The sequence below is a fragment of the Canis aureus genome, chromosome 2 (genome assembly GCF_053574225.1).
Source record: "Canis aureus isolate CA01 chromosome 2, VMU_Caureus_v.1.0, whole genome shotgun sequence".
In the NCBI taxonomy this organism is placed as follows: Eukaryota; Metazoa; Chordata; class Mammalia; order Carnivora; family Canidae; genus Canis; species Canis aureus.
In genome coordinates this window covers 8,983,384-8,996,586 of record NC_135612.1, presented here as the reverse complement: position 1 = coordinate 8,996,586, position 13,203 = coordinate 8,983,384, and the positions used below count along the sequence as shown (strand labels likewise).

The following is a 13,203-nucleotide window of genomic DNA, read 5'->3' as shown; positions in this document are numbered from 1 at the left end:
ACATATCCTAGTTACTACTTTGCTGAATACTTGAGGTCTTCTGTATATTTGTCCTCTAGTACACAATCTTGTGAATTCTAGCTGTATTGGTCTCTCAGAACTCTCAGCTCCATTCCCTCAACTCAGAGAACCAGCCAGAATCTGTTTCATTCCCATTCCCTGTGCTTTGATCTTAAAACTGTGGAAGCAGTAAGCTGGAGGAACTGCAGGCTCACCTTGAATGCTTCTCTCATGTACCACTGCCCTTCACTGACTGATTCCAATGTCTTGAAAGCCACCATTTCTATTTTTGTTGAATTTTTGGTTGTTTTGGTAGGAAAGGAAATCTGCTATTCCATCTTGGCTGGAAGTGAAAGCCCAGAACAATTTCCAAATATAAATTTAGAATGAAGCCAAAGGGTCTTATTTTATATTACTAATCATTTGGAAAAGTACCTATAGTTCAAAATCATTTTAGATTATTATATTCTGATTTATAAACTATATATTTGAGCAACTTTAGGTTTACAGAATAATTGAACATAAAGAGAGTTACCATATACCTCTTCTCCCTCTACACACAGTTTCAGCTATTATTAGTAAATTCCTTAGTGTGATATATTTTTTACGATTGATCTTATCATATCAGTTATTACATCAGTATTCCATATGTTCAAAAGGCTAAGCAGAAGATATTTCTAAAAATTCAAATCAAATATGCAATGTTGCCAATAATTTTGCCTTATCCAGAATGTCATATAGATGGAATCATACAATATATAACCTGCAAAATGGCTTCTTTCGCTTAGCAATATATTCATTTAAGCTTCCTCCACATCTTTTTGTGGCTTGATGGCTGATTTCTTTTTATCACTAATAATAGTCTATGTATGGTATACTACAGTTTACCTATACACCTACTGAAGGGTGTGTTGAGTGGTTCAAATTTTAGCCATTATGAATGAAGGTGCTGTCAACATTCACTGACAGGTTTTGTTATTCAGTTCATTTGATTAAATACCTAAAACCACAATTGCTGAATTGCATGGCAAAACTATGTTTAGCTATATAAGAAACTGCCAAAATGTCCAAGTGACTTACCATTTTATATTACTAATTGCCGCAAATGTCTTTGTTACTCCACATACTCACTAGCATTTGGTTTTGTCAGGTTTTTGGATTTCAGACATTTCAATAAATGTTCTGTGGTATCTCATTGTTGTTTTAAGTTGCTGCTCCTTGATGGCCTATAATACTGAACATATTTTCATATGCTTATCAGTATCTGTACAGCTTCCTTAGTGAGGTGTCTGTTTAGACCTTTTGGCCATTTTAATTGGGCTGTTTCTCTATAAATTGATGACTTTTAAGAGTTCTTCAAATATTTTGGATATATACTGTACCAAATATGTATTTTTCTCATGCTCACTTTGGCAGCATATAAACTAAAATATGAATTTTTCTCCCAATTTGGGCATTGACTTTTAATTCTATGAACAGTGTCTTTCACAGAGAAAGGTTTTAATTTTAATAACATTTAACATGTCATTTTTTTTTTTTTGCACCTGAAATGTCATCACAAAGCCAAGGTTACCTGAATTTTATCCTATGTTATCTTTCCGAAGTTTTTTAGTTTTGTGTTTTATATTCAAGTCTATATCCATTTTTAGTTCATTTTGATTTAATTTTCGTGAAGGCTGAAAGTCTGTTCTGTCTGTAGATTTTTTTCTTTTCTTTCTTTTGTTTTGTTTTTTCATGTGCATATTCATTTTTCTAGCACCATTTCTTGAAAAGACTATCTTGGTTGCAGTCCAAGATGGTGACATAGGTGCCTCCAGAACTCATCTCCTCCCAAGGACACACCAAATCTACAGCCACACAGAGAAATTCCCTCTGAAAGAAATCCAAAAACTAGCTGAGTAAATCCTACACATTGGGCAAATGAGAAAATACCATCACCCACACTGAAATAGATAGGAAAGCTTGAAACACAATTTTACCATAAACCATACCCTAGGCACAGTGCCTAATAATCAGGAAGGACCTCCCAACTAACAACTTCTCCCTAAGGAGTAAAGAGTATGGACACCACATCTAGTGTGCCAACTTTTAAGACTCACACCTGAGTGTTGGGTGCCCAAAAACACTTAGCTCAAAAAACCAACAGGCTTGTATCCAAAAACAGGACTGTAGTAAAGAAGAAACATTTAATGGGCTCTGCAGATTCACCATGGCTATCCTCCCAAGGCTCAACACAGAAAGAGAAGGCAAAACATGTCCATCTGTATCTTTGCCTGAAAGAGGCTATTTGCATACTTTAAAAATCACTACCTGAGGGTCAGACTTCTAATTTAATACATATCCAGGAACTCATCACAATCCTCCCAGGGAAAGAGCCCCTTGATGGTCTGACTCATAACCAACAGGGCTTGCAGAGTTGCATAGTACTGAAACAAACAAAGAAATGGTTCTAAATCAGCTATTCCCACAGGGCTCAGTGCAGAGGGAGCAGGACCTACCAACATTTACAGAACATTGCATCCATAACAGGAGAATACATATTCTTCTCAAGTACATAGGGAACATTTTCCAGAATAGATCATATAGAAGTCTACAAAATAAGTCTTATTACATGTAAGAAGACTGGAATCATATCAAGCATCTTTTTCAACAATAGTATGGAACTAGAAATCAATGTCAACAAGAAAACTAGAAAATTCACAAATACGTGGAGATTTAAAAACATGCTACTGAACAACCAATAAATCAAAGAAGAAATCATAAAAGAGATTTTAAAAATACTTTGAGATAAATAAGGTGGATATTGAACATACCAAAATCTATGGGATGCAGCAAAGGAAATTCTGAGAGAAGTTCACAGTGATAGATGCCTACATTATGAAAAAGGAAAGATCTCAACTAAATAACCTAACTTTACACTTCAAGGAACTAGGAAAACAACAAACTAAGCCCAAAGTTAATAGGAGGAAGGAAATAACAAAGATCAGAAGAGAAATAAATGAAATAAAGACTAATAAAACAATAGAAAAGATCAATGAAACCAAGAGCTGTTTTTGTTTTGTTCTGTTTTTTTAAGATTTATTAATTCCTGAGAGACAGAGAGAGAGAGAGAGAGAGAGAGAGGCACAGGCAGAGGGAGAAGTAGGCTCCTTGCAGAGAGTCAGATTCAGGACTCGATCCCAGATCCCGGGATCACACCCTGAGCCAAAGGCAGATGCTCAACCACTGAGCCACCCAGGAATCCCAAGAGCTGTTTTTTTTTTTTTTTTTTTTTTTTTTTTTAAGATAAATGAAATAGACAAACTTTCAGCTAAACTTGCCAAGAAAAGAAAAAACAAGAGTCAAACAAATGAATTATGAATGGAAGAGGAGACATCACAAATGACACAACACAAATACAAATCATAAAACATGACTATAAACAATTACATGCCAATGAGTTGTTCTTTCTTGCTTTCATCTTTTCCTCTTTTTTTTTTTTTTGTTTTTGTTTTTTTGTTTTTTGTTTGCTTCCTCTGGGTTTATTTTATGACATTCCATTTTCTCTCATCTGTTAGCATAGCAATTATACTTTTTATTATTTTTTACAGATTTATTCACTTGAGACAGAGAGGGAGAGAATGTGCATGCACAGGGGAGAGGAGCTGTGCAGAGGAAGAGAGAGAACCTCCAAGCAGACTGTCTGCCAAACACAGAGCCCGACAGGAGGCTCAATCCCAGGATTCCGAGATCATGACCTAAGCCAAAGTCAAGAGTCAGACACTCAGTCGACTGAGCTACCCAGGTGTCACAGCAATTATATTTCTTAAAAATGTTTTAGGGGACACCTGGGTGGCTCAGTGGTTGAGCATCTTCCTTTGGCTCAGGGCATGATCCCAGTTCAAGGATTGAGTCCCACTTCGGGCTCCTTGCATGGAAACTGCTTCTCTCTCTGCCTGTGTCTCTGCTTCTCTCTGTGCCTCTCAGTAATAAATAAATAAAATATACTTTTTTAATGTTTTAAGTTTCCCTAGAATTCCCAGAATACAAGCAGGTTAAGTCTGCTTTCAAATAACACTATACCACATCATGGGTAGTGCAGGTACCTCAGAAGAGAGAATTTTCAATTTCTCTCTCATCTTTTATAAGGTTTCTGTTATCCATTTCACTATACAGCAACTATAAACATTTAACATCTTATCACCATTATTATTTTGAACACAAGTTCTCTATTACACCAACTAAAAATAAAAAATGAATAATTATACCTTCATTTATTCATTCTCTGGTGTTCTTTTTTCTTTATATAACTCAAATTTCTAACTCATGTAATTTTTCTTTTTTCTGAAGAACTTTCTTAAACATTTCTTGCAAAGCAGGTTTACAATCCCCATATATTTTTGTTTATCTCAGAGTATCTTTATTTCTACTTCAGTTTTGAAAGACAGTTTGATTGCATACAGCATTCTAGGTTAATGATTTTTTTCAGTCCTTTAAATATTTCATTCCACACTCTTCTTGTTTGTATGGTTTGTAAGATAAGTCTGCAATAAATAATCTTCAATCCTCTACCAGTGAGGTTCTTTCTTCTGGCTTCTTTCAGGATTCTGTCATTATTTTCTGATTCTATAGGTTGAATATGCTATGCCTAGTTGTAATTTTGGGGGTATTTCTCTTTCTTGGTGTTCTCAGAGCTTCCTGGATCTGTAGTTTGGTGCTTGCAAATTTTAGAAAATTCTGTCATTATTACTCACTTCTATTCTCTCTTCTTCTACTTCTAGTGTTTATGTCATATATTTGTTATACCTTTATAATTACGGCACAGTTCTTGCATATTATATTCCAGGCCGGGTTTTTGTTTGTTTGTTTTATTTTGTTTTTTTGTTTTTTCCCTCTTTTTCTCTGTATTTTTCAGTTTGAGAAGTTTCTGCTGATCTATCTTCACAGTCACTGATGCTTTCCTCGGTTCTCTCTAGTCTACTGATGGGCCCATAAAGGGATTCTTCATCTCTCTTAAAGAGTTTTTGCTCCCTTAAACTTACTTTTTTGTTTGTTTTTTCTTAGAATTTTTCTCTTACTTACATTTACCTATTTTTGCTTTCATGTTGTCTACTTTTTTTCCATTGGAGCCCTTAGCGTATTAATCATAGCTATTTTTATATTCCTAGTCGGATCATTCCCAAACCTCTGCTATATCTAAGTTTGGTTCTAATGCTTTCTGTGTTTTTCAGTCCGCATATTTTCTTGCCCTTAGAATACCCTGTACTGTGTGGTTGAAAATCAGACAGTATATATCAGGTTTTAAAAAAAGAGGTAAATAGGCTTTTATGTATGAGGTTTTTATGTTTATCTGTCTAGGAGTTAGGCTGTGTTTAAAGATTGTTGTAGCTATAGGCGACAAAGGCCTCAGTTTCCCATGGTATCCTCATTCCGTCTTCCCAGTTATCTTTGGGTTTCCCTAGAATCTTTTTACTAAATAGAGTGTGCCTTGCAGCTCTCTCAGTTGTGCTTCACTGTTATAAAACTAAATACCTATTGATGTGGTGGTAAAATATTGTTGAGGGAAAGCACTCTAAAATCATATGATTAAATCTTAGATTTTGTGTCTTTTCCACCCCAGTGGGCCTGATCTCTAAGCTGTCAACTTCAGAAGTTTCTTAGCCTTTTTTATCCCTCCCTATGTGAGAAAGGAAAGTTAGAAAAGAAATGACTTGTCTGATTATCTTCCTTTTTAAAGTTTGATGGGAAAATTCTGGAAAGTAGTTTCCTACAGGATAGGCTTTTGTTACAGACAGCAGACTTCTCTTGGGCATATTTCAAATGGTTATTTTCCCTCTCCTGCCCAAAACACAGGACAATTTTTTCCCCTGCTTCCACTCTGAAAACCTAGTAGAGCACCTGGATGTAAACGACATAAAAGTGTGTGGAGTCCTACAACTGGGTCGCCAGGAGATTTCAACTCTCAAGTTATCCCATGTTCCACCTCCAGTAATTAATCAAGTACTGTTTAATACTCAGTTCCAATGGCTTCTGCTCCCAGTAAACAATTCTATCTATTTGCCTATCTCTCCATTTAGGGGGACAGCACTTTGCCTGCTCTGCCTCTGCTCTTAATTTTTTGTTGTTGTTCAACTCTTTTCTTATTGTGAGGATAGGAGTGATGACTTACAAGCTCTTACATATTGGAGTAGAAACCATAAGTCCTACTGTTCTTTATTGTAACTATAAGTCCTACTGTTCTTTATTGTTTTTCACAATACTTAATAATATAAAAACAATCTTAGTATGCAGACCATATAAACACAGGAAACATAGATAGATATGTACCTAAAGTATATATACATACTTACTTTTCTACTTTGAGCTGATATTTTACCACTCTATTTAAATTGTATAAGTTTTATAAACACAGAGGTCCTGTATATAGATATAGATATAGATATAGATATAGATCTTTGAAAAACTATACCAATGTTATATTTCTTTGCTTTCAATAGTTACTTATATTTTAAACTTAAGATGAAAAATTAGTCTACTTACTAGTGTATTTATTACTTCTTTTACTCTTCCTCTATCCTTCAAGTTTTCCTCTAGGATTGTTTTGCTTCAGACTTAAAAAATACTTAATAATTTCTTTTAGTGCTAATAATAAATTATTAGTTATCCTTCACCTGAGAATATCTTTACTTCATTTATATTCTTAAAGGATATTTTCACTGGATAATAACTTATGAGTCATCAGTTTGTTTTGTTTCATTTTTGTCTTTCAGAATTGTAAAGATATTGTTTTACTCTGTTCTGAACACATGCTTTCTGAAGAGAAATTCACAGTCATTTGTGTTATTGCTCATATCAAAATTGTTTTAACATTCTTACTTGATAATGATGATATCTGGATCCCCCAAGGTCTGTTCTATTATTTGTTTTGTCTCACAATTTTTGGTATTATCTTTTTTTTAGAGTGTTGGGTCTTTCTGCTGCTGGGTAAAGTGCTGGATGACCAAATTCATCTAATTAGTGGCCAAATTAACTCCTGGCTAGGTTACAGTATGTTTGGAATGCCCTCCAACGTCTTAGCCTTACGTCTTAGCCTTACGTCTTAGCCTTAAAGAGATATCAGTTGAGAATACCTAGTGTCCATCATGGTTCCTCTCTTCACTGTATCCTAAACTCACTCTTATCTACAGAGTATCACAATAGTGCTAGAATTTTCCTCTACTTTTTTTAAGATTTCTGCTTGATTTCAGCCTCTTACAAATGTATTCAGCCTCAACAAATGTATTGAGTGAAAACCCAAGAGCGTTGTCTCATTTGTCTCTCTCTCTCTTCTGATATCCTGCTCGACCCTGTTTTCAACTCTAGGTTGACACATCAGTCACAAATGTATGCTGATTTCTTGTCATCTAAGTAGGTGATTTTTGTCCAGACCTTTGCCCAAATTCTCAGCTTCTTGGCTAGTATTGAGAATTAGCAAATATCTTTAAAAGTATCCAACTGCAGAAAGATACTTCTTAAGGGTCTGCCTCATTCCAGAATTTTGGCCTTTGAATTCCTATTTGCCTAAACAATCCTCTGATGCCTTTAGACAGGTCTTTAAACTTGACTCAGTATTTTTATAGTTGATCTCAGTGGGCCTATAGACCTGCCACAAGCTACTCCATTGAAGATAGAACTGAAAATCTTATTCCCCTTACTTATTTTACTTGCTCAGTCCTAAGGTTTTCTATTTGAATTCTGTTCCCCTGTATTAAATATCAATCTCTGCCAAGTTCTTTGAATTTTTGCATGGTTACCTTAAAGGAGACATTACTAATACCATACTTTCAGATGTACTTCATTTCTATTCTTTGATGTCTATAAAAAGGCAGACATACCAATTCAGGAACACAAGGTAAGGCTTTGTATAGATAGTATTGTCTCCTAGTTGTTAGCCACTTTAATACAGAATATTATTTCTAGGTTCTGAACCATTTCAGTGCTTTTTTTTATTAGTACTTTATGAATACATAAGCAACCATATCACAAGCTAACATCATGATATTTCTGCCGTTATTATGAAAGGTGAAAGTATGCTTTATATTTCTTTTACATGTTGAATAATTCCAAGAATGGTATAAACATATTGGGTTACTAGATAAATAATTATTAACTGAGAAATACATTGTTTGTTTAAATGTAAAAATCAAATATACAAAATAATATTTACCCGTCATAATCTTCATTGATCCCAGCAAGTGGTACTGGACCACAGTGTACAAAAATTACAAACCCAAAGAATATAAGTGATATAACAGATGTAACCATTACAAATCTCATAAGGGCTTTACAAGACATGTGTAACATGGAAGCAATGATACCTCCCAGAAGTTGGCCAAGTGCACCTCCTAGAAGTAAAACAAATCCTAAAAGAAAGGAGGAGGAGGAGAAGAAAACAGTTAAAAAAAATAGTCAGCTAAAGATAGTACAGAAAATTCATATGTTGATGCAATCCCTCTGCTCTAAACAACATAGATTTAAATTAAAAGACAATGAAAATTTAAAGGCATGATAAATACCTCAATGAACCTGAACCTTAAAAGAGGTACTAATTTGGGAATAGGGTTGAAGCTAGAGGCCTAATGGAATGATGGAGAAATTTTGCTCCTTTGTGGTAATGGCATCTAAGATAAACCCAGAACTTAATCCATGCAAAACAGAAGACAAGAACTGTCTTATTCAGAACTATTATTGGATAGCTGCCTGGATTTATAGTTTATAGCAAGAGACATGCCCATGTCTCCATGGCATGGCCCATGATAAGAGTTCAGAAACAGATTCATTACAAAGAATTAAACTAAGCCACCCACTGGTTCTGTGAATGGGTGTACAATATTAGAAATCTCACAACAAAGTGGGATTTCAGAATAGTCATTATGAGAAATAGTTTTCTTTTCAATCAAGCATAAAGGGTTAGATAGAGGCAAGCAGGAGGAGTAAGAGGAGGATGTGGAGGAAGAAGAAATATAATTGGAAAATATTCAATCATATGAAGGTAGCACAGTGAATGCATATATCAATGTAATCTCCTTTGCTCTAAACATAAAGTGGTAGATTTACATAGTAAAATAGCAAAAGAAATATAAGGCAAAAAAAAAGAGTCCTATTAACAGATTAAATTGATATCATTGAGAGTCTATGTGAGACTTGTAAATACTAATTTTAGGATGCTCAAAAAGATAAATGACAGTATAACTTCCATAAAAATGAAAAATAAATAAAAAGTCAAAGGAATTAAATAAGAGCATATGAACAAAAAACAGTAAATCTAGACATTTAAAAATATAATTGTTAAAATAAAAATGGAAGTCCCAGACCAGAGACATTTGAAAAGCTTATAAATTGGATAAGAACATCATTATTCATCCCCTATGTAATAAAAGAGAGAGAGAGAGAGAGAGAGAGAAACAAAAGAGAATAACCAAAACAAGTAGTTAAAAGACAATGAATATAGTGGAGAATATGGTAAACATGACTCAGTTGAACAAGGTCAAATTCCAAAGTAATAAGCCATGGTGATAATATGCACCCTTGAAAAGATTTGGTGAAAATGTCATTTTACTTCTGTGATCTTCCTTCTAAAATCCATAACCAGGGGCAGCCCTGGTGGCTCAGCAGTTTAGCCCTGCCTTCAGCCCAGGGCCTGATCCTGGACACCCAGGATCCAGTCCCACATCGGGCTCCCTGCAGGGAGCCTGCTTCTCCCTCTGCCTCTCTCTCTCTCTCTCTCTCTCTCTGTCTCTCGTGAATAAATAAATAAAATCTTTTAAAAAAAAATCCATAACCAGGGCGCCTGGAAATTTTAAAAAATAAATAAAACCCATAACCACTGTCTAATCACAGGGTGGGGAAAAATCAGGCAATTCCCAAAAAAGGAACATTCTAAAAAATACCGGACCAGCATTCCTCAAACCAGCCAATGTCATAAAAAACAATGGAAGACTTAGAAGCTGTCAAGCCCAATAGAATTCTAAGTGACATGACAACTAAAGATAATGTATCCTGAGTGAGATCCTCGAATAGAAAAAAGGACATTTTGTAAAAGCTAAGGAAATAAAAATATTGACTTTACTTAGTATTATATTGGTTCATTAATTATAACAAAACTACTATACTAATGTAAGATGTTAATAAAAGGGGAGACCATGACTCAATGGTTGAGCATCTGTCTTCGGCTCAGGGCATGATCCTGGATCATGGGTTGGGAGATCCAGCCCAACATTGGGCTCCCTGCAAGGAGTTTGCTTCTCCCTCTGCCTGTGTCTCTGTCTCTGAATCTCTCATGAATAAATAAATAAAATCTTAAGAAAGAAAGAAAGAAAGAAAGAAAGAAAGAAAGAAAGAAAGAAAGAAAGAAAGAAGAAAGCAAGCTATGGAAACTAATACTCAATGTGAACAGTTATCTAAAAAGAGAAACAAAACCATATATTTAGAAACTAAAAGCTTTTCTCAATAAATATGGCTTAAATGAAAAAATGATAGTTATAATTTAAAAATACTTAGAACAGAAAAATAATGAAAATTATACCTAAGTGGATGAGGTGCTACTAAGGACAATCTGTAAATAATTATACAACCATGATAAGGTTATTAGAATTAAGTGAGTCAATATTTAAACATAGAAAAGTATCTGGCCACAAAGCAAATATATGAGTATTTGATAAAAGGTAGACATTTACAAACAAATTCTTTAGAAAGCAAAAAAGTACAAATAAATAGAGTGGAGGCAGTATTTATCAAGAAAATTGTAGGAATTGGAACTGAGTCAGCAGACTTCAGAGAAGTAAGCCTGTGGGTAAGGAAATCAAGAAGTAAACCACATTTTACCCTAGAGTCTCAGAAATTAAGGGCAATGAGCTACCACTAAAAAGAAGGGGGATAAAGGTAAAACAAGGGGAATGGATGGCAGTCTATATAAAATGTTAGCTCCAAGTCCTATCTCCATCTCTACGCCATATAACTGACCCAGGAAAAGACCTTTGGTTTATTCAACTTGAACCAAACAACTATCAGATTTGGGGAAACCAAGCACATTTGTGAGCAGAAAACTGAGAACGTAACTCAGCTAAGAAAATATTGGCTGTCAGGCCAATTGCACTGGGCAATAAGAAAATCCGGATGCAGAGATTTCAACAACTAAATGGCCAGCTCTTTGAAGCCTCTCCCAAAAGGAAACTAAACAGTTGAAAAATCAACCAATGCACAGAACCTCCAATCAACTTTTTACGTAAAGATTTCACTGGTATATAGAAAAGTACACAAATCACAATTGTACATACTTATGAGTTTTCAAAGAGAATGTTCCTATGAAACCACAACCCATATAGAAAATCCAACATTGCCAGAAGATTAGAGGTTCTTTCATGCACTTAGAGGATTTTATAAAATATGGATCGTAAAGTCTAAGTACATTAAAGCTTCTTTTATTTGGTATGATCGTTGAAAAATTCACCCACATTTTTATATATGACAATAGATGATACCTTCTCATTGCTAAATAGCATTCTAGAATATATATACACCACAATTTACTCACTGTGATATTGTGAATTGTGATGCAACTTTAAAAATTCACGTACATGTACTTTTTTAAAAATATGCATTTCTTCTAGGTATGTTCTTAAGAGACAAACTTATGTTTGGTATATAACTAGGAGTGGAATTCCTGAATGAGGGAATATGTATATGTTCAGATTTTTGTGATATTGCCAAACAGATTTATAAAATGATTAAGCCATTTACACTTTTACCAGTAGTGGATAAAATGCCACCACTCCAAATCCATACCAACATGTATTTCTCTTTTTCATTTTAGCCATTGTGGTGAATGAATAATGGTATTGCCTTGTGGTTTTAATATGTGTTTCCTTAAAAACCAATGAAAGTGAACCCACTTTCATATGAATAATGTCCAGTGGATATCATCTTCTATAGAATACTTTTGTCCATCTTTATTGGATTACTTGACTCACTACTGATAGATACTTTTACATATTATAGACTTAAGTTCTTTGTAGAATATTTCTATTGAAAAGATTGTCTGCTTTCATTTTTACTCCTTATGCTGACATTTGATGAACACAATTCTTAAATTTTAATTTAATGCCATTTTTCCCTTTATGGTTATTATGTGGTTTCTGTCCTATATAAAAATTTTTTATATAAAAATTCTTTGTCTTCTCTAAGGCCATTAAATAATTTCCTATATTTTATTCTAAAAAGCTTTATAGTCTTACCATATACATTTAGATCTACAATACATCTAGAATTGATACTTGTGTTTGTAGTGAGGTAGAGGTCAAGATTTACCTTTTGCATAAGGATACCTAATTGACTCAATGTCATCAAAATCTAAGTGATCTATTTGTTTTATTTATCTTAAATCTACATTGTTGAGGGTATGCCCATGTATAACTGTTTCATCTGCCTCACTGGCTGACTGTCCTGTCATTATAAATGATCTTTTCATAACAAGTAATGCCTCTTGCATTGGAGAATATGTTATTTAAAATTTCTATAGTTATACCATCTTTCCTTCTGGTTAGCATTCACATACTAGAACTTTTTCTATCCTGGACTTTCTACCTTTTCATTTCCTCATATTTAAGGAGTATCTCTTGCAGGTAACATACTGAATTGTCAGACTAATCTGAAAATCTTTATTCCTATGTAATATAATTACTATTATATTTATCAGGCAGCAATTCTCCATGTATCTCATGTTTATCTATATCTAGCAAGCAGAATCTCTGATCGATCTTTGTTCTATCTTTTCAAGGATATGGGTATAGTGAAAAAACAGCCTTGGATAATAGAGATAGTGTTCTCCTCAAGAGAAGAAGGCAAGTTTGCTCATAGTTTTGGAAAACAGATTATCGTGTCCCTCCTAGAATTAAGAGAAGATACATTTACTGTCAAGTATAACAAAGATAATGTTTTCTTCTGGATCAAAAGGTGAGCATGATTACTGTCTATTATAAAATTATGTTCCCCCAGAGTTGTACCCACATTCATTACCTAACTTGCTTACACCATGCCTTGAACCCCTAGACTTCAGCGGATCCACCCTTTCCAGTCATATTTACCTCAGTCCCAGGGCTGCAGGTCCCTTTCTCCAGAAGACTGGTACAAATCTTGACAACACCATACCTTCTAACTCATATGTTTTAAGGGCCTCAGCTCTAGCAA

At 34.4% G+C, this 13,203-nt stretch overlaps 1 protein-coding gene across 5 annotated transcripts in view; it reads right to left on the bottom strand.

Annotated features, from left to right (window-relative positions):
- Positions 1–13,203, bottom strand: part of SLCO6A1 (solute carrier organic anion transporter family member 6A1) — a 94,164-nt gene that overhangs the window by 36,935 nt on the left and 44,026 nt on the right. For 3 of the 5 annotated variants that reach the window (XM_077863301.1, XM_077863295.1, XM_077863309.1), the window contains one exon: positions 8,186–8,381. The exons of 1 other annotated variant lie outside the window; for it this stretch is intronic. In XM_077863301.1, the coding sequence (XP_077719427.1) occupies positions 8,186–8,381 (196 nt within the window). The remainder of the gene's footprint in view (positions 1–8,185; positions 8,382–13,203) is intronic. One more of the 5 variants, XM_077863317.1, reaches the window with a different exon arrangement.